Genomic DNA, 21,089 nt, shown 5'->3' on the forward strand with positions numbered 1-21,089 from the left:
GCTGCTGTCTGCAATGATTAGTGCTGGGGCTGGAGTAATGGGCACTGATAACAGTAATGGATCGGCCCACAAACACTTAGCTCAGTTTACTCTCTCTAATGCCCCCTCATAGCCCAACCCCTCAGCAGCTGTCTGTCTGTCTGTTGACACAGCCAAAGGGAGCAAGCCACTATTCATAAAATACATTGATTCATTCTTTGTCTGAATCTCTTTCTGGCTTCTTCTTGTTCCAACCTGTACTTATCAATCAAATTGTACCACCATTCTGTCCTGTTTGTTTACACACACACACACACACACACACACACACACACACACACACACGCACACGCACACACGCGCGCGCGCCTTCTCCTTCCCATTACCTTTGGCTTTCTCTTTCTAATAACCTTCTATGATTAGTTCTTTTTTACCTGGCCATAGTTTCACACTGCGGCCCCTCTAACTCTCCCTTTCTAGCATGTCTCCTACTCCTCCAAACAAGGGACTGCTTGAACAGGTGGCTCGTGGCAGGCTGTTGCTGTGCTCTGCTTGTTGGCCTGCAGGAGGCTGCCTACCTGTCTGTCTGTAAATGTGTGTGTGTGTGTGTTCACTTGTGAGTCTGCCTGTGGATGATGTGTGCTGGTAATAGTGCCCATGTGCAAAACTATTTTGTTTATGTGTGTGTGTGTGTGTGTGTGTGTGTGTGTGTGTGTGTGTGTGTGTGTGTGTGTGCGTTTGTGTCTGTGCCTGTTTGTCCCGCCATAGCCCACGGTAATAGAGCAGGGAATAGCAGAGGAGTTCAGCCAGAGCAGGTGATTAAGAAAAATCCCTGCAAGATGGCCGTTGTGTGGCCGTCAGTGGGCCTCCTCTGGGTAAACAAGGGAGAAATCTGTGTGTGTGCGTGCGTGCGTGTGTGTGTGTGTGTGTGTGTGTGTGTGTGTGTGTGTGTGGAGAGGAATGAGAGCCTGGTGGCGGCAGCAGCAGAGGACAAGGACTGAGTGCTTTTATGACTTTGGGGGATTAACAAACTGAAGTGGAAACTTTTATAAGTAGAAAAAGAAATAAACTGTTCAGTTGTATAGGCCCGATGGTGGAAATATAGCAGGTGGGCTATACTGTAAGGGCAAGGTGGTAATTGCCGCTGGTATATATCCATGAGTATGTGTGAATGTAAAACGAGAAGATACACACGAGCACACACACACACACACACACACACACACACACACACACACACACACACACACACACACACACCAGTGCACATGGCATTAGCAAAGACGGCCACATCTTCTGGCAGACCAAAAAAAAATAAAAAATCACCTTTTAAAATGTATACTGCCTTCAGCCACACATCATGAGACAACTTTTTGTTAGACTGAAGTTGTGCATGCACATAGTTAGTAGTTCACACCTGTATGGCTGTGCATGTTCACATACGTCATGTGTGACTTCGTGTTTGTTGAATGTTTTGCAGGACTAACATGGGTCACATCCATTTGCAAATTATTCCACTGCATTCATGAAGTACCAAAAGAGTAGGGAAGAAATCCTTAACCTCAACAATAATGTCCAATGTATGGAGTATGGAATTTCAAATTTGAACTATGTGCAGTTGAAGGGCAAATGCACCGTAGTCCATTATTTTAGAAAAAATCAATTATTGCCTTCATATAAGCAGCATGATAACCTATTGAGTCAATGGCCTCATGACTAGTGGTTTACCTGGCGAAGCCGACTCCTCTGCTGACCCCGTTAGCATCCCTCAGTATCCTGGTGGAGATGACGTGACCCAGGGGCTTCAGCATGTTCTCCAGCTCCTGCTCATCCATAGACACCGGCAGGTTGGAGATGTACAGGTTGGTGGGGTCCTGCTCCTGTTGCTGCAAGGCCAGGAGGTAGAAAAGCAAGGGATGGGTTGGGGAAGAGAGGAAGAAAAAGGAGAAAAAACGATATGAAATTATGTATCACTAACAGTCGTGGGAGTAGTAACTTGTGCATCGACTCGTCACTGCTGCAAAAAGGAGAGTCAAACTCTGGCTGAACTCCTGGTGACATTTGGTCTTATTGACAGACACATATTTATACGCTTAAATGCAAACCCATATAAACATAACTTTGCTTCTGGCTCAGTGTGTGTGACAGTGAGTGTGTGTAGGCTACATTATGGATTGGGTTGAGTGGAAAGTAGTATAACAGCGCAGGTCTATATTAACATCTTACATGCCGTTCAAATTAACAATAGTATTTTTAGACACAATTTTCAGTGTTAAGTTAAAAATTCCAAGCGAGAGAGAGAGAGAGAGAGATAGGGAACAGGCAGTGAGAAGCTGTGTCGTGTGTGTTGTACGACATGGTTTCCCTCTGTAGTGCCCAGGGGCTGCTGCTAGCTAGGTGACTCTGCACAGCTGGTGGTGGGTTGAGCCCGGAGGTAGCAGAGGGGCCCTGTGAGTTCTACAGTAGAACAGCTGGATACAACATCCCAGCCCCAACAGTCAATCAGTCACGGATACAGGCAGCCACCATGGAAGCCGAGCAGCTAGTATCCACCCATCTATTTCCACGAGACAGTCAGTCTCTAAATGAAGCACAAAACTACATTATGTCATTCTTATCTCTAATGTTGTGTCTTTATGATGCTGTATTGCACGTTAGAATATCCCTCTCATAACATATCACATTTCATTCAATCCACCCGTCCACCCAGGTAGTAAGTGCATTGCCCAATCAGGCAGGCCGCCGGATTCTTATCTGCTACCAGCTTTCATTCATCACAAATCTCCAACGTTTTTCCAACATACATTTATCTGAAATCTTTAAAACAGCAGGCAACAGCCCCCCTCATCCAGATTTAAGTTAAGAACAAAAGCGATATTACTAAAGAAGATATCTGTGCTTAAGCAAAATGGTAGTTCTATTATTCGAGGATAGTTAAGTTGGACTGGCTAAGTCTAGTCTCATAAACCCAAAGAAAGGCACATAACAACATGTTAGGACAATAGTGATCTTTCCTGAACCACATGGAGCCTTGAAAACTGTTCAGAGCAACTACTGCACTTTGAAGTGACAGATGAGAAGCGTGAATGTTCAATGATCTATTTCATTCACACACAGACTGAATATGCAATAACTGTAAACAAAACCAAAACTGTCTTCTTCTCAGTCGGGGGGGACGGGGGGCTGCAGCGATACTTCAATTGCAGGCTACATGTAAACACTGTCTTTGAGAATTGTTACAAACACTCTGCTTCGCCACGGGCACAACTGTCTCACTCTTGTTTTGTTTTTGCCTTCTCTGTTGACGGAGAGAGGAAGAGGTTAAGGAAAGGAGGAGAGGAAGTAACTGCCTCCCATCTCTCCATATGTCAGAGGAGAAGACGGATCCCTCCCCTGATTAATTAGCAGTCTTATCTGACAGGACATGTTTGACCTGATTAAAGCCTTTGGGAGAAAAAGCCCAATGCCGAATGTGAAAGCAGAAAAAAATAAAAAACCTACCGGTAGCCCTTTCTCCTTTTTAACCAGGAACTCAATTAACCAACTTTTCAGGGGCAAACTGAAACTCCTCCTTCTCCCTCAGGTTTGTCACATGTATGTGTGCTTCAGAAGAAAGCGAGGAAAAAGGGCTCACAAGCGTTTGTATAACACAGGATTTGGAGGTGAATGAGGCTTAATTAAATCTGTGTGTGTAAAAAAAAACCCCTTCTGTACACGTGTCACTCTCTGCTAAGTCCCCTTTGGTGTGTGTAGACGCGCAGCTGTGCTTTCTTTTGAGTTCCGTTTCACGATGTGAGGCGATGTTTTTCAGGATTATGTCAAGTAGGTTTTTCGTATTCCAACGCAGCCAGGAGGTCTGGATCAAAGAGTTAACTGACTGACTGACTGACTGGGCTAAGCCAAGGATACCAGAGTTTAGGTGTGTGTGTGTGTGTCAGCTTCTGAATGAAAGCACTTTCTTTTATAAGCATGTGACAGTACACACGGTGAAAGAGCGCAACAGAAGAAGGTGAAGCAGTGATTCGGGCGTGCGGGCTAATAGCAGAGTAGCTACGTTTGCCGGGAGAGATTATCGCGGGGAGGCCTCGTCTACGCACGGCCGCATCGCTTTACTTTCCTCTTTGATGACGTTCCGCTCCACAAAGCCCTAAATACCCAGATGAGAAGGTTACGGCAAGAGGAGCGGAGGAAACGGGAGCGTTTTGACGGGGGAGGTGAGACGGGGCTGGCCCATTCCACAAGGAGATTTAATTTCCTCTAATGTCAGCCTTCGCACACGCTCAGCTGTCAGGTCTATGAATGAAATGGTAATTGAGGTCTGTGTGGCGCGTGTGTGCACCTGTGCATATATTTTCTCTCTAGTAATCATGCATATGCGTTTATTCAATGAAATTCATATATATATATGTTATGTCTATATACTGTGTTGCTGTGCCAGTGTATTTCCTTTTTTTTTTCTTTATGAGCGTATATGTTTCCCAGAATTGCCTGCGTCCTGTGTGTAGTGTATGTGTGTGCGTGTGTGTGTGTGTGTGTGTGTGTGTGTGTTGACTATCCCCTTGCCATTGACCAGTGTTGTAGAAGGCTAATGGAAAGGCTCCAGGCTGTGCTGGGCTTTTTGATGAGTATAATTCCTTCACCTTGCCAAGAGGAGGACAGGAGGAATCCAACTGTGTGTGTGTGTGTGTGTGTGTGTGTGTGTGTGTGTGTGTATGACACAAGGGTGGGGTGTGTGTGCGTGTGTGTGAGTGTGTGTGTGTGTGTGTGTGTGTGTGTGTGTGTGTGTGTGTGTGTGTGTGTGTGTGTGTGTGTGTGTGTGTGTGTGTGGAGGCGGCCGTCGTGTCATTTCCCACTGACGGATGGCCCCTTCGCTAGAGCTGACAGCCCTGTAGCTGTTATTTCATTTCGACACCCTGCTCTGTTTACCTCACTGTAATTTCTGAGAACATTACCATGCTACAGCGGGAGGGCATTAGTAGAAAAATAAGGTAAGGCAAGGATCTAGGTTAAGCAAAAGAAAACAAGTCAATATGGATCGCGGTCCAAGAGGCGAAAGGTAAGTCAGAGAGAGATAGCTAGGCAGACGGAGAAGGAGGCAGCTGACATGACAGGCAGATATATAACACGTTAAAGGAAGAAGGCCCTTCTTGCCATTTGACAACGCTTGAGGGAGAGAGGAGACGTCAGCCGTTAGAAGTCTCACGTTCCGCCTATGGGGCTCTCAGGGCTGTATCCATTTTACTGATAAAAGTTTGACAGATAGATATGTGTCTTGACTGGGGGGGCACTGCATCTTACGCCATGTTGAGGCTCGGGAGCTGCCCCTCACTCGCTTGTCAACACTCACTCGACCGTTTCCTACATACTACCCCCATTCTGTCCATCTTTTAAAGCCTTTTCTTACCACTGACCTCTCCATTGCTTCTATTTCCTCCAACTCTCGGACTCTTTTTTTGCCAACTATTTCCGTTCCTTACAATACTTACCTCAGGAGGACAGTCCAGCTACTTTCACTTCCAACAAACCATTCCTGCTTGTCCTACCTCCCCCCTTCACTCCCACTATTACCCTATCCTCCAACCTTGCTTCTTTCTCCTCTCCTCTCCATCCATTCTAAGTTTGCTCAAGAGATTAGAGCTGTGTGTGTAATTGGCTCTACAGCTTCTCAGCTGCTCATCTAAGCACCGGTACACACTCTACGAGGGTGTGTGCGCATGTTTGTGAGTGTGTAAGCCAGTCCTTGGATTAACACCACACCATTCACTTCCCCTAAGGTATGCTATTTTGGCCGGTTGTGTGACTATAACCAGCTGCCTTAAGGTGCACAATTACAGCAAAAGACAATAGGGGTCCTTGTTGTCTGGTTGGAAGAAAAAATGGCAAGGAAGCAGTTGGTTGCTGTTGCTGCTGTGTTGCTGACAAGTTTGCCAGAGGGAGTGTTCCTGTGCTCTTGTATATAGGTTGAGGATGTGCACTGAGATGTTGACGTGGGAGTCTGAGTCTGCAGAATGCATTCAAAAAAAGACAAGCAGGCCAACCGAGTGGAAGGAAAGGAGTAGGGGGGTGGGGGATATAAAGAAGCATGTGAGCGCATCAACTCACTTCAAAAAGCTTTTGAGTTTAATTTATGAGGAGCCAGAAGATTTTGGAGACAAAAAGGGTAGCACTACAAAGGAGCTATCATTCTGTCAGCCGGCTAGTCAGCTGGTCAGGCAACAGCAGGCGAAGTCAGGCGGGCAAGCTTACAGGCCTTTGATGAGCGCTTCCCAAACATTTCTTTCCCGTTGCCACTAGACGAGCGGATGGCAGGATCACTATACTTTTCCCTTTGTAGAGGGCTGTCGTCGAAGCGCTTCTTCAATCCGCACCCATACTGGCTGTAATCAAGCTCTTGTGCGACACTCGACTTCAAAACGCCACATAGCTGTTAGAAGAGCCAAGCTGCGGTAGACTTGAAACTACAAGGTTTTCTTGGTCAGGGTCAGAATTTGGTGGGAGAATTTAATGTTTCGCTGTTGCTGCCTGTTAAACAAAAGGCGTCTTGTTCATCTATCGTGTGTAAGTGCAGGAGCATTTTTAGGCACAACATTTTTTTTTTAAGGTTTTGTTGTGTTTTTTCTATAATGGCCGCAAATATTCATCACAGTCAGATCCTGCAAATACAAGATGAAACTAAGTAGGGATTGCATTCCCACTATCAATGTGAGATACACATCCTGACAAACACGCCGAGATACACAAACGCATAGTGTAATACAGCATATGCACAGACGTCTCCGAAGATGCGTTCACAGTCACAGAACAGCATGTTACAGAGCGAAAAAAGATGGCGCGAGCTGGTAATGTGTGCGGTCCTTCTGCTGCTCACTGGGGGGGGGGGGGCTGACAAAGAAAAAAACACATTCCTGATTCCATCCTTCTGTTAGAAACAAAGGGCTGCGCAAAAGAGGATCTGTGCCATCACCTAGGGCGGCCATTTTCAATCCTATTAGCATATTACGTCTGAACAAACAGCCTAAAACACCTGTCACTTAAAGGTGGTTTTAGTAGCGCTGTGATAAAAGGGATTTCAAAGGGGTTTAACACAAAGGAGCCAACATAACATGTAGGCATAGAGTTATTAGAGAGTAAGGAGCTGAATTAAACCTAATATGTCTGTTCTAAAGTAGACAACGTCTTTCCTTTACGTCATGATTTGAATAGTATTTATGGGCCGCATTGCCATAATGTAAAAAATGTGCCTTATAGTATAGTTCTCAATGATACAATAATACATTAACAAAATCATCTGCATCGCTCTCATTGCTTTATAGCTGCTGCTGCATGATAATACACTCACAAACAGATGGTTGCTCATGCCCATGAATTAACCTCTTAGCATCATTTCACACAAAAAGTGATTCAAAGTGTGTCACAGGGCAGAAAAGTTTTTCAAAATACGCCTTTTTAGTAAGACACGTAAAATAAACAGAGCTGTATATATATGATGCTCAGGAGCAAAATATTAGAGGCTCACCTTCACGCAGTGTTCCATTTGGCTGCAATACAATGTTACCTGATTAAATAAAAATCCTACAAATTACCATACGTTGCTGCAGAGCACGGCTTAATACATCACATTATTCAGCCATGGAATTCTTCCCATGAGTGCAATCCAAGCCAATGACAACTAAGTGCGTCCTGGCAGCCCAAGACCACTGAGGTGTTTGCTTTGGTTTTTAAGACCTACATATACATTCATTCATTCAGCTCCTGCACAGCACCGCATCTCACACATGTACAAAATCACTGCCATTGACACAATCGCACATGCAAACACCCACACGTTGTCAATATTTGTCCTATTACTGCTTATAGAAAATGGCTTTCTAGCTACTCGGTATAATGCTGAGATGATAGATGCTGTGTAAAGAAGAAAAGTGGGTGATACATTATTGAGCCTTTGAGTATGCTAACACAGCGGTGGGGCTTTGTTTTACTAACTCTCTCAGATCAGCCTCCTCTCTACCGGGCGTAGTTGGTAAAATATTCATCCGGCATAAGGCACAGTCAGGGCTATGGCCCGAAGCTGGCTTTTGGTATGTCTTTCCATGTGCCATGTTAAGTGTGCTGTTGCATGTGAACCGAAGGAATAGAAGACTTATGTACAATACAGATAATACTGAAGGTCAGAGTTTCCATATGGTGTGACAGCTGAAAAATCTATCTTCTATTGGTTACTACTAGTACCATAGGTATTGTTATTCTATACGTTTTTATTGGCAACAAATCCCAATGAAAAGTCCAAAACCTACAAATTGTTAGTACGTTTCTCAAACTTCAGCTCTAAACCTATTTTTACCTACTGAAGACTTTCATCTTGAAATTAAAATGTCACAAATGTGCACTTTCATTCTCAAAGAAAAAGGCAGTCATTTCTTCTTACAGCAGGGGCACAGTGATTTTTAGCAAATGTTACTCTAACAGGATCAAATAGTGCCTCTTGTTTGAAACTATTTTTAGCTGCCGAGGAACACACATTTGGTGCTCTAGTGAGTTTTTACAGCGGCTTTTACAGGGGAATGTGGGATTGGATCAACATTAACTGCAGTGCCCATGTTCGCCGTAATAAAGAAAAATGTCACCAAGTGCAAAGCTGTGGCTCAGTGGTGTGTGTTTAATAATTCTCAACAACAAATAGAGGTGTTGTATCAGAATACTAAGTCACATTAGATGCTGGCTGCACACAGGCAACACTTGTTATAGGATAAATGGTTTTGCCAACCTTTAGTGGATTTGTTGATGGAACCTTTAACCTTTACAAGCATCCAGGACGTATCCTCTACCATATCAAGTGTTAATTCCCCCTCTTTTACGGATGTACGATGGAGGGATCAGACCTTTACTTGCAAAACAGACATAACGCCTCTAAATTATGTCTGCCATCAATGTCATGGCTCATACATTTTTGGTGCCGGGGTTAATGTGAATTTAAATGGGTCGATATGCGCTTCACTCGCTTAATCACGACCCCCTGATTTGATTTTGTATCTCCCTCGGTGAGCTAATATTCCAGAGATTAAAATTTCATGTGGAGCTCATATCAAAAATTCATTATTAACATGGAAGACAGGGCACATCCCCGCCTTAGCCCCGCGCTCCACCATAAGGAAACTAAACTCATGCATGCATAGCACAAGTGGGCACATGCAAAGACCGTCTTTGCTCTGCTTTCCCAAGGTCTTCAACACAAATTCCTTCTTGGGTTTGTAGAGATATTGAGGATGGTTTCCTTATAAGCTCTTATTTACATCCTCTGCCGTGCTCCCTCAGCTCAGGAGTAGACAACATTCACAAATGTCTTCACGGTTTCATAATACATTTTCATCAGTGTAACCTTCGTATTTTTTCCATTACGGCGTTTGCAACAACAGCTCATTGTGTAGACCGGGGTAAATGCATTTTTCCCGTCTTATGCATCATTCATGATATCATTTCTGAGATTGAATTGCTCCTGGCTGACATCATGTGGAGGTGGAGAATGTTGGCGAGGGGTTTTGGTTCAGGAGAAGAGAGGAGGGGGTGTTAAAAGGAAATGGCGGCAGGCTGTTTGATGTCCGCTATTGACCAACATGAGGACCTCTGTGAGCTGATGGAGGAAACCTATTGTATCTGTACAATTATGGGGCGACTTTTCACTCCGTACAAGAGCTCTCCTTCTTTTCTCCCCTGCCTCTTTTGTCTGTTAGCACACGAGAAAACCTTTCAAAATGTTCACCTTACAGCCTCTCTTTTTCAAGTCACTGTTACAATAATTCACAAATGTTCCAAATTCTATGCAGTCCACATAGTTGAGAAGACTTGATGGTTTACTTTGGGCAGAGATGAGATAGAATACTAAACTGAACACCTGTAACTGTTGAATAAGGCATTCTGCCAGAATGGGGCTTTGATATTCGGTGGAGTAGCCTTTCTCTAGTCACACAAAAAAAGAAAGAGACTAAGTCTAAACATCACCAACTGCAGGATCATGTCTTGCGTCCAATTGAATGTGGCAGGGATCCATCAGAGCCACTGTGTTTGCTCTGTGGTTTAAACACTCTCTAACAACTCCTTTACGCTTACCCATCTATGAAAGTGGTACAATGTGTCAGTACTGACCCCACCCTGACAAAACTGCCGGGGGGAACACCAGACAGAATAAAGGGTGGGAACTACACTTCTCAGTTCCCAAGATCCCAGATTTCGCTGCACAGTGACTAATGCACTTAAAGACTCCTAAAAAGGCCCATGCGTCTCCAACTTGCTCCTTTTACAGAAGCTGTCTCATTCAACGCATGCTGCTCAGTGCGCCGCCGCGTACCATCCTGAGAGCCGCACCCCCAACCACCGACAGAGTTCACCGCATCATAAAATAGTCATGCGTGTTGTTAACTCCACGGTGCATGCTTCAAATGAGCCGTGGCACAGTGGATGTTAAGTGACTTCAAAAGGCTGCATCCGTATGCTGCCCCTGCCTCGGTCTGTCTACCCAGCACATGTCAATGTAAGAATGTGTTCTACAGGACTGGGTGGTTTCAGAGGATCATAGCCTACAGATAGCAAGGAAAGGCAAAGTCACATGCATGCAGCATTCAAGACTTTCTCACATGCTCGGAACACTCACAGATACACAAAGACTTTCACAGCATTGTAAAGGAGTCCCAGGTCTTTTTAAACATCAGTCACATGCAAGTTGACGAGTAAGATTCAACATTAAGATGTGTGAGACCTTTCAGCAGAATGCTACAGCATCATCAGAAACCATGGAGGGTGACAATCTCTTTGTTTCTCACCACACTCCATCACCTGCACTCTCCAAATGGGAGACACAATGCAATTTTCACTTATGAATCTACTGCACAGCAAATGGCGTACGCTGTTTTGTGCCTGCTGCCTCCACAAACACACAGTGAATAACTATTCTGGGTCGTGGACTCATTTGTTATTCCTTAATGTGCCACTACTCACCAGGGGAACACTAAGGCTGCCACGTGAAACTACACTGCGCCCGTGAGCATCATATGTCTAACGGCAGCAGAAATACCTCGCCTTAGCGCCGTCACGTCTGCGCAGAGCAATGACAACACGGGCGGAGGCAGCGAGAGCAGGGCGGAAATATTGAAATATATATTAAAGAATTATTTCTCAATGGGAAAACAGCGACAACAAAAGTAATAAAAAAGCAATAATGGAAGTGTTGTGTGGGGAAAGCCACTCAGAACAAATCAACATTTATGTGTCAGTCTATCTTTCAGTCAGGTCTCAGCGCTAGAACTGATGCAATGATTTTCAATTACAAAACGCTGATGTGGAGTATTAGTTCCCCTTCCATCACGAAACACAGGTTCTCGAGGAGCGATAATAAACGGGTATAGATTTTAAATGAATAGTCGGTGAGAAAAAGAATACATGCATAAATACATACTGCAATGTGAGCTGGTTCCTTCCAGATTTGAATACCTTTTCTTTACTTTCCAAAGTCAATGCTTTTAAACTTTTCTTTTAGGATGATTTGCTTGAGTTATTTTTGACTAGTATATATAAAGATTCTCATCCGTCTTTGCACATACAGTATGCAATGTGTTCACTTTGACAGAGGTGACAGAAAAGTCATCAAAACGGGTGTTAATGAGGTGTTACCATGACAATCCTAACTATATACTTTTACTACTATAGCTTCTCAGTCTGTATTATACCCATATTTAAAGGTTCTCATATTAGGTTTTAGCACGTGTTTACAACAGTGGCAAAAATGGTAAAAAACAACATCAAATATAAATACATATTTTTATTACGAGGCAGTGGTCTTGACACAATATGGCTGGGACAGAATTAACATAAATTACATGTCTACATAAGCACACAATCTGTTTGCCTTTCATCTGAGATAGGTATAAAGTGTGAGACCACTCAGGGTTATTGCTGTTAATGTGGTGTTCCATGTTTGATTACTTTTAATGAAAATGTTATTGTGCTGACGCTGATCCTTCAGTAATAATAATAATGGCTGTTGTATTTAATTCAAAATGATGTGCATGCTTTATGGTATCCTTCATTTCATAATTATATTTCAAACTAAATATGCAGTCACTCTATAATATAATATAACAATCCTTGTGTTACATGTGTTGCCTCACTCTTAAGAATTAGTGAAGGGATAAGGCCTGTTAACAATACAGTTGTAGCTACCAACACCCCATGAAGGCGATAAAAGCTTAATCGGTGCCCAACCTGCAAGCAGCGCTCTGAGGTAATTTCCCGCTGCTAAGTGATTCTGTTGACCCATCACAAAGAGTACTATAAGTTTTCAAATGTAATCTCCTTGGTGTGTATTTCAGTGAGAGCGTCATTAGCAGTACACAACTTATAAAAGAGAGGAGACGGCTCACACCCTAAATGGCCTGGAAAAAAAGGGTGGTTCAGCCGAAGATAATGTGTTTGTTATGGACACTAATGATACAGTGGAAGCAGACTAACGACCCACCCTTGGGTGTCCCACGAGTTCAAACGGCTTTATCACTCCTATTCTATGAAAACTTGGAAAAACTCACTTTATTGGCTTCCTCCTTCTGAAGAGGCAGGGAGGGACACAATAGAGCCTTTAATGCCGAGAAGTTACTTAAAGCCATGAAGGGAGGAGGCATATGAGGGCAGTAATAACAATGCAATAATGAATAAGAACCACCTTTTGTGCATTTATTAATGCTCAGCTGGAGTTTGTATGGCGCAAGTAAGCCTGTTTCCACCAAAGTGCAGTGTTGACACTCTGATCTACCTATGTGAATGTAACAATCCACATCGTCAAGTAGCACAAGTACACTGCAAATCTGCAGGATATGGAAGGGTTTGATCTCTTGAATTGAAGAGGTTTTTTCGGCTGGAAAATAATGACTCAACAGAACCACTTGTACAAAAGGTGACAAACTGTGTACAATTGTGACAGTAAAAGCAATGCTTCATAGGACCACTCGTCCAGATTTTTTTCACACCTTGAAATCTTTTTACTTTATACTGTACATTTATTCCTTTTTTTGCAAATTACATTTTTTTTTCTTAAGATATGGGACTACACATTGAATTACCATGCAGAGCTCTTGAAACCCTCTGCTATACTTGCTTTTAACTACGCTTTCATGTGCACATGATGAGCATCCAGCAAATCCCGTGTTCCTTTAGAGCTCAGAAAGGAATACCACATCTCCACAAGATGTTACTAAGCCCACAAACAGAGGGGGCAGGGATGAACAGCAAAGTCAGCAGCAGACTCCCAAGGAACAAGCATCAGCAATGGAGGAAAGGCTTGCATAGAAACCTAATCTACAATGGTGCAATTCTCTTCTGCTGTGATCTCAACAGTGAAAATATAGTAAACCTCCTTGAGTGTCGCCATGTTTAGCCATGTGAACAAATGTATTTAAAAAAAAATGCCAGTGTAGGCCAGGGGTAGTTGTGCCTGAACTGCTGCCTAGATACACAGGCAAGTATGTGTTCAAAGCCTGTGCCTAAATTTGGCCATTTAACCATTGCCTATAAAATCGCAAAGGGAAAAATATGATCCCAAGCATCACAATACTATCAAAATACAATTAAATGGAAGAAGAAGTTATTTGTATAAGAAGGATAGTAAGAGGTCAAAATTACAAGATGAGCGACGGTTGCTGGGTAATCAGGAGGGACGATCCCTGGTTTGTAAGCCAAGCGCATAGAAGCCTCTAGACAGATGTCATGGGTCTTGGCAGCGCAGAGACAGGGACATCCATGTCCACATGACAGGCATGACAGAGTGAGCGAACTCTAGACTCTGGAGAAAAAGAGAAAGGAAAATGGGTTGGAGGAAGATCCTGCAAGATGGAAGAGGGGTCACCTTACCCCGAGGTCACAACGGGTCAAGTGGGAGAGGAAGTCGAGGAAAGTCATTTGTGAAGTGACATTGAATAAACATCTGATGTCAACTCCTGCTTTATGCCTCCATATGATTAACTGTCATATGTGTCCCAGGAGGTTTTGGCCTTTCCAAGATCATTCCGTCATTTATCATTGCCATTCAGGCGGACATTATTATGACCATTTCCATTTCTATATTACATTATGGTCAAGATCTTCTTGCTCGCATCAACTTCCGAATTAGGTTTTGTCCGTGACTTCCGAAAGTCTTTTAAAAAGGTAGTAAAAAAACACAACAACGCTCCAGGATGGGACGTTAAGGTCCAATGCACAAGACTGCACAGTAAACACAACACAACATAAAAGGAGGAAACACTAACCTACTTTATAAAATCCTTCAACAAAACCGCCTTGGCTCATCAGTGTGTTATCTGGTCGGCATCTAATGAGCTCTTAATTTGAGAGTGCCTGCATCATTAACAGCACCCGCCGTTTGATGCCACAGCTGTCAAATAAGACTTTCATCCCGACATGACGGCAGTAAAATGTATGCTGTTTGGTATGTATATACTTCTACATGCGTATGCCTATGTTAGGGCATATTTATCACTTCATGTTTGTGTGCAACAAACATGATAGATATATGATAAATGCATTAGCAATTCAAATAAACAACAAACATCTTGGTTGATTCCATGCTGTACAGTGTTTAGTCAGTGGTTGGATAGAACATTTTTGGAAAGAAACACAGACTAAAGGGATCAGAAAGACAGAATGTGGTTACCATCCCAAACAGGTTTTAGTTTTTTAAAGCAGGGCAATTCAGCATCTGCCCTGGCATCTCCTCTTGGGCAGTCGGCTGTGAAAGCAATCACGATGACCCTCGGCACTGGCAGCTCGCGAGCGTATGAATGGTGTCATTCTGTGTAATGACATCAGAGATTGCTACGGGGGACCTGGAGGTGTCAAACATGACTTCAGACGGGGCGGAGGGGATTGCCTATATACGATGTCCTCTTAAAAGAGCAACCGAGGGGATTAGCGCTCGTTACGTCATAGTGTGATTAACAACACAACAATGTCCTTCCATTAGCGTGACCTTGTTAAGTGTGTGTTGCATGATTACACGGCCTGTCACTATCGTGTGTTCAACACCTATTACCGACTACGGCGAGCGTTGGCTAAAAATCTTCGCAGCTGTTGCCGTGATGTCGAAAGCACTTTTGTTGTTGTTGGTTACCGTTGTTGTTGCCATTGGAGTGACCTTAAGGCTGCACCGGCTACACTTGCATTCCTGTTCTCACGAGTGTGAAGGTTTGCCATGTATACTGGCTTTCTTCTCTCCTACTCTTACTTCTCTGCCCTTCTCTCCCCTCTCTCACTCACAGCCTTGGCTGCTATAATTAGAGTAATTGGAATCAGATGATGCTTGCTTAATTGGAAAGGAATGTAGACGGGGCAACGGGGCTTTTCCATAAGGGAAAATCGACTGGACGGGAGTACACGAGACAGTAGGGAGGGCATGGCGGAGGATGAGATCCACAGTTAAGTATTCGGCTGCTCTGGCTGTAAGCAATTGTCAGGATTTTGTTGTAGAGACAAAACAAATTACAAGGCCTGATGGGAGTCTGAAAATGATCATATGTTGGCAATACTATGACGTCTGGTAAGGTAATACACGTGAACAGGAGCATTATTTATATCCATTGATGAGTCCAAGTTGAAATTCAGTCTTTCTTATCCGACAGTAGCTCAAGCTTTGGGTAGAGCAACACACAAACTTTTCATGGCGAGGCTTAAGGGGCCATAGGCTGATAAGGATACATATTGCATGATGAAAGTTGGATACACACTTGACAACAAAGGGCCAGAATATTAAAGGTTAGAATCCAGCGGTAAGAGGGCAAGTTTCATTTAAACTGTGCCAGAAGCAAATTCTCCCTTCCAAGTTGAAAGAGGCTGTAAGAGAGTGGGTGAAAGAGAATAAGAGTAATAGAGAGGGAGAGAAGGAGAGAGGGGGAGAGAAAGAGAGAGAGGCCAGGCTGGTTTCATTCTGCTGAAAGTCACAGTTGAAAGTCAGCCTGATTGTTTGCCGTTTGTGCGCAGGCCACTGATACGTGGGAGGAGTGTTAGATTTCCTGCAGGCGCTGGCAGCTTAATGAAGGAAAAAGACACACACACACGCTTCAAGAGCTGGGATTTCCTCGTCAAAACGGTGCACTTGGCCTCCTCATCCAAGGGGGGCAGTGTTGCCTAGAATGCGTTTGTTTTGTCTTAGCGAGAGAGTGTGTGTTTATGTATTCTTTGTTTATCTAGTGCAAGAGCTGGAACTGCATGAAGTCAACGGAGGGTTGATTTAATTATCCTGACAACCCCAACGTCACTGCACAACTCAATTTCCCTAGCACTGGAGTTTGCCACACGTGTCTAGGCTGGGCTAATAGACAGGCTCGTTTGTCAGGTTCAAGCTCTCCACATCTCATTACCCTTAACACCGTGGCTGGTAACCAAGGAAGGATTGGAGGAAACCTTAAGCATGCATCCGTCCCTTAGTCTCTCACACTTTTCTCTATCTGTCCATGCGGGGCTTGCAATGTGTGTATGCAGCTCTTTTGTTTTGCCTGCTTGCTTGCTGCCGGACTGCTCAGAGCCTTTGTCTTTTCCTGCCGATGCTCCCCAGATCTCAGTTCGTTACAGAGCGTAATTAGCGTGGCGCGAGCGGGCTCCCCAGCCGACACACAAAACTCATTAAATTCCACTAGCCTGCTTTTTTCTCTTCGCTGGCACACTCTCCTCGTCCCATATTAATCTTCCTTCCAACCCAAACTTTAATTCTCTGAGAAAATGTTTGCGGGGGAATAACTGCTTCCGCCTTCACATGCAATAACAGTGTGCCACTTTATTGCGTTTTTTTTTCATCCTTTTTTCTCTTCAATTCAAGGCTGCTTTGTAACGTGATCCAAGGTCAGGTCTAATGAGTGTCTGGTTAATCAAATGCAAGGTGCCACAGTGCCTCCCCGATGAGTGTAGCAGGTCGAAGATGAGACCGGTGCACACACTCACACTAACTCTCTCTTCCTCTCTCTCTCTCTCTCTCTCTCTCTCTCTCTCTCTCTGTCTTTTTCTTTGTCTCTATCTTTCTTGCGTGCCTGCCTGCATCTCCAGACAATGACCAGACCCGTTGCCAGACTCCCTCCCGCAGTCTTCTTCTCTACTAACAGGGCCACACAAACAAGGTCATTCAGCCTGCTGGAAGAGGAAGATGTATCATTTACTGGGAGATAGATGACACGATGTCTCCGCAAAAAAAAAAGCTTTTATTTTGACCAGAAGTATTACTGCGACCCTCCAGCTCTCTTTCACGCTCCCCTCTAATTGAACAAGGAGGCAAAAGACAACTGCCACTTGAGCTGCATGAGGAAATTGCCTCTTCAGTGTGGCGGAAAATACACAAACCATTGCTGAAAAATGGTGGTGTTCATTTAACGACCGGGCCTAAAATTGCTGAAGACAGATCGAACAAATTGAAGATGGGCATCCTTGATGACCTATCTCGCCAGTGGTTCAAAGGCCAGTAAATGTCAACCAATTGCTTCCCATGAAGTTCCCTGTTAGCGCCATTACACTTCAGAGTTCCTTTAAAAGACAAATATATATCTCACCATTAGTCTCTGCTGAGCCTCTGACAGTGCATGCTGTTCAAAGGATTTAACAGTAGACTTCAATGTAGCACAGTGCAGTTCAGTGAATTATTTCCCCAATTTGGCAACACTAGCACAGTGGCTCTAGAGATTACAATGTCGGCCAGTTGGTCAACCACTTCTCAAACAGCAATTGGATGGGTTTTTATGCAATTGTGTACAGACTCATGATTCTCAGATACAGATTCTGACTGACTTTAGCATTCCTTTGACTATTACACTAGCGCCACCATAAGGTTGACATATGCAGTCTTGAGTGAAGAGTGTAAAAAACTATTGGATAGATTTTCGATTTTGGAACACACACATCCATGTCCTCCAGATAATTTATTGTAAGAACTTTGGTCATCACTTTACTTTCAATCTAGCGCCACCGTTTGGTCAAAATTTGATTTTGTCAAATACTTGATGGTGACCTGACTGATGAAACTCCCATCATCCTCAGCTGTACTTTGCCTGTATTGCTAATAAACAAAATGCTGAAATGCTCGTCAGTAATTCTTACAGTAAATTGAACCGAGTTTGACTTTCAAAGACTACCCTAAACAAGTACCGTAATTATCGAGCAAAATTAAGACTCTCAGAATAGTGCTAAAGGACACAGTTGAGTACACTACAGCATTGTGTGTGGTAAGACTCTCAGTTCTTTCTACATGAGTGGCGCTGATGTAGAAAGTGCAGTGATGTAACCCAGCAGACTGACAGCTCCTGCAGAGCCATCGGGCCAGATGAGTGCAGCCAGCGCTCTCGAGGGTCCAACACCTGCCAGATGCAGCAGGGATGTGAGTGGGTGACAGCGGGGTATCAGAACCCCTTGTACCCTCCTCCTAAGCCTTATCCCAGAGAGAAAAAAACCTCACTAGGGCTGGTGGAGAGACAGCTACCCCTGGGACTTCCACATCGCTGCCTATCATTAATTTAACCTTCTGGATGGGTGACCGGCTGCATTAACTTGACATTTGCTTGTGCACACCATGTCAGTTGGGAGGATATACCAGCACATTACCAGCACCATCATAGTATCAGTTTTTTTTTCCCAATACCTTTTTATAGTCTATAAAGGATTTTTTTTTATCATATATATTATCTTTTCACCACCAAGCTGATGAGTTTTTAATTAGCCATAGAATTATCTGCATCATGAGCGGTGACCTTGGAAGGGCAGAGGCTGATAACGGAAGTTGAATAATGAAGGAGAATTAAGAAGAACAGAATAGAGGAGCCGACAGTACACACGGCTTAACAATGTACTCAAAGGGACAGCCTGTAATCATCTCAATCTACACCAAGTGAGACATCAAAGCAAATATCCAAGAGCAAAAAGAAGTCCAGACCCCCAAGATATGAAAGTTCCACAGATCACATGGCTCCTGTACCCAAGTCTGAACCCATTCAGTCCCATTAGCAAACTACAGGTTTTTGCTAATGTCTAAAGCTATCCCAGGCAGGTAGCAGTCCCCCGTCATGGTAATGGTTTCACCCAGCTCTTTGAAGCCACAATGGCCGTAATGGCGACTGAAGAGAGCGATTGCGGGGTAAAACCCTCCAGGGACTCATTAGCAACGAGTGGAGCTATTTGAAGAAGGCCGTTGTATGGAGTAGAAACAGCATTTTATTTTTTCCTGGACTAGTTTCTTCTTACTATACTGTTTTCTCGTCAAAATAAATAAACAATACACAAGCGTGGAGCTGTAAGAGGGCAGGCTGGGACAAACTGGCAGGCCCTGTTTGTTGTGGGCAGCAGTACAGTTGGCAGGGATGTCAGAAAGCTGAAGTAGCACCATAAGACCCAGGAGGAAGGCCTGGATGGAGAGAATATGATGTGTTGGCAGGGTGCAAAGGGGGGGGGGGAGAGAGAGAGGGAATACGGGATAGCCATAGGATGCCCCTCTCTTTGCATCAACAGAAGCTCTCAGCAGGATATGGAGCAGGGGGCCATCATACAGTAGATGTACTGAGACGTATGCTGACAAGTACATTAGACTTTGGCTGCTGTTATGTCAATCTGAGTTGTGATGACACTGGGGCTATGACAGGAGGATGGCTGCCTTATACTGGACCAGAGGAGGACATGTCGAACTATCGTACAATTTCCTCTTGGAGGCATCAATTCATTTGATAAGAGAAGCATGGCAGCTCCATACATGTGGTCATGGGTAAGTGTCCGCCTAACATGTAGCACTAACATGTAATACATATATTATCTAGTAGGAGGAACATGTCACATTCACCATGGATCGTGTAGTGCCTAGAAAGAACATGCCATAACCAGGAACTTACCCCCCTACTATAATCCCTTTTCCAACACTTTACAGTTCCACCACCCTCAGGATTTCCACTCTTGGGCCCAATGCGAGACAAAAAAATGTCCCAGACAAAAAAGCTTATTCCAATAATAGTTTAATATTTTCATTAGAGAGCTCTACTCACTGTACAAACTGAATATAAGATCAGATGATGTCAAATATCTCCGAATAGAATTTGGATATTGTTTTTTCCCTTAGTATGTGTCACAATCTTTCATCAGCTCCAATTGACCCAAATCCATACAAATGACTAAAAAGACATTCATGAATCCATTTTCCATTTTTCATCCCCATTTTGTCAAATGCAAAAAAAAAAAAAAAAAATGCGGAAAGTTCCGGTGCGGTGAGGTGTTCGTTAACTGGAAGATCTCTTCCTTAAAAAAAAGACCTCCAGCATTTACATTCCCCCTAAACCCTTTGCCTTTCATGCCAAGCCTGCTTTCAATATCAAAGCTCCTTTTGAGAGCCTCTGGTGGAATGATAACAGAGAGAAGGGGACTTTAGTGAAAATGTAAGATCATGAAAAGAGAGAGAGAGAGATGAGGAGAAGAGAGAGAGAGAGAGAGAAAGAGAGAGAGAGAGGGGAGGGAGGGAGACGGGGAGACAGCATATCAATCGCCCCTTTAACTGACACAAGTATTCTGAAGTGAGGTTTTTAAATCTTTTTTTAAACATGCAGGGAAATGCGAACATGATGCTGCGAGTGTGATAAAACATCATTAGGCATCCATGAAAGAGGCTCAGACGTCAGGTGACAATAGAATCCTTCTGTCAGATATGGTGAGGATTACGCACAGTGGCAGGGTGAATTGAAAATAAGGCTTCTCTTTTATTTTGTCCTCTGGATGACATGTGTACGCTTGTATGTGGGCGTGCATCTGTGTGTGTGTGTGTGTGTGTGTGTGTGTGTGTGTGTGTGGGCGTGCATCTCTGTGTGTGTTTGCCTTGCACGCATGTGTGCAAGCGTTTGAACATGAGTGCGTTGGTATACGTTCTGTGTCTAGCTGGAATGTGTGCCAGCTGAGTGCACCTGGAAGCTGTTTGAGATAAACTAAGCCTTTTAGGGGATTGAGACCATGCAACACGCATGCCAATCGTTGTACACATGTATGCATTTGCATGTGTGTGTGTGTATGAGTGGTCTGCAAAACTTCATTTTTATGTGCACGTGTTCAGGTATTAAAGCAGATACTTAAAT

General features: G+C 43.8%; 1 protein-coding gene across 4 annotated transcripts in view; it reads right to left on the reverse strand.

The window, feature by feature from the left end:
- Positions 1 to 21,089, reverse strand: part of LOC307263711 (RNA-binding motif, single-stranded-interacting protein 3-like) — a gene marked incomplete at its 3' end in the record, with an annotated part of 279,795 nt that overhangs the window by 68,982 nt on the left and 189,724 nt on the right. For all 4 annotated transcript variants that reach the window (XM_080044933.1, XM_080044936.1, XM_080044935.1 and 1 more), the window contains one exon: positions 1,708 to 1,865. In XM_080044933.1, coding sequence (XP_079901059.1) covers positions 1,708 to 1,865 — 158 coding nt within the window. The remainder of the gene's footprint in view (positions 1 to 1,707; positions 1,866 to 21,089) is intronic.

Source organism: Ammodytes marinus (assembly GCF_949987685.1).
Source record: "Ammodytes marinus genome assembly, chromosome: 17".
NCBI lineage: Eukaryota > Metazoa > Chordata > Actinopteri > Uranoscopiformes > Ammodytidae > Ammodytes > Ammodytes marinus.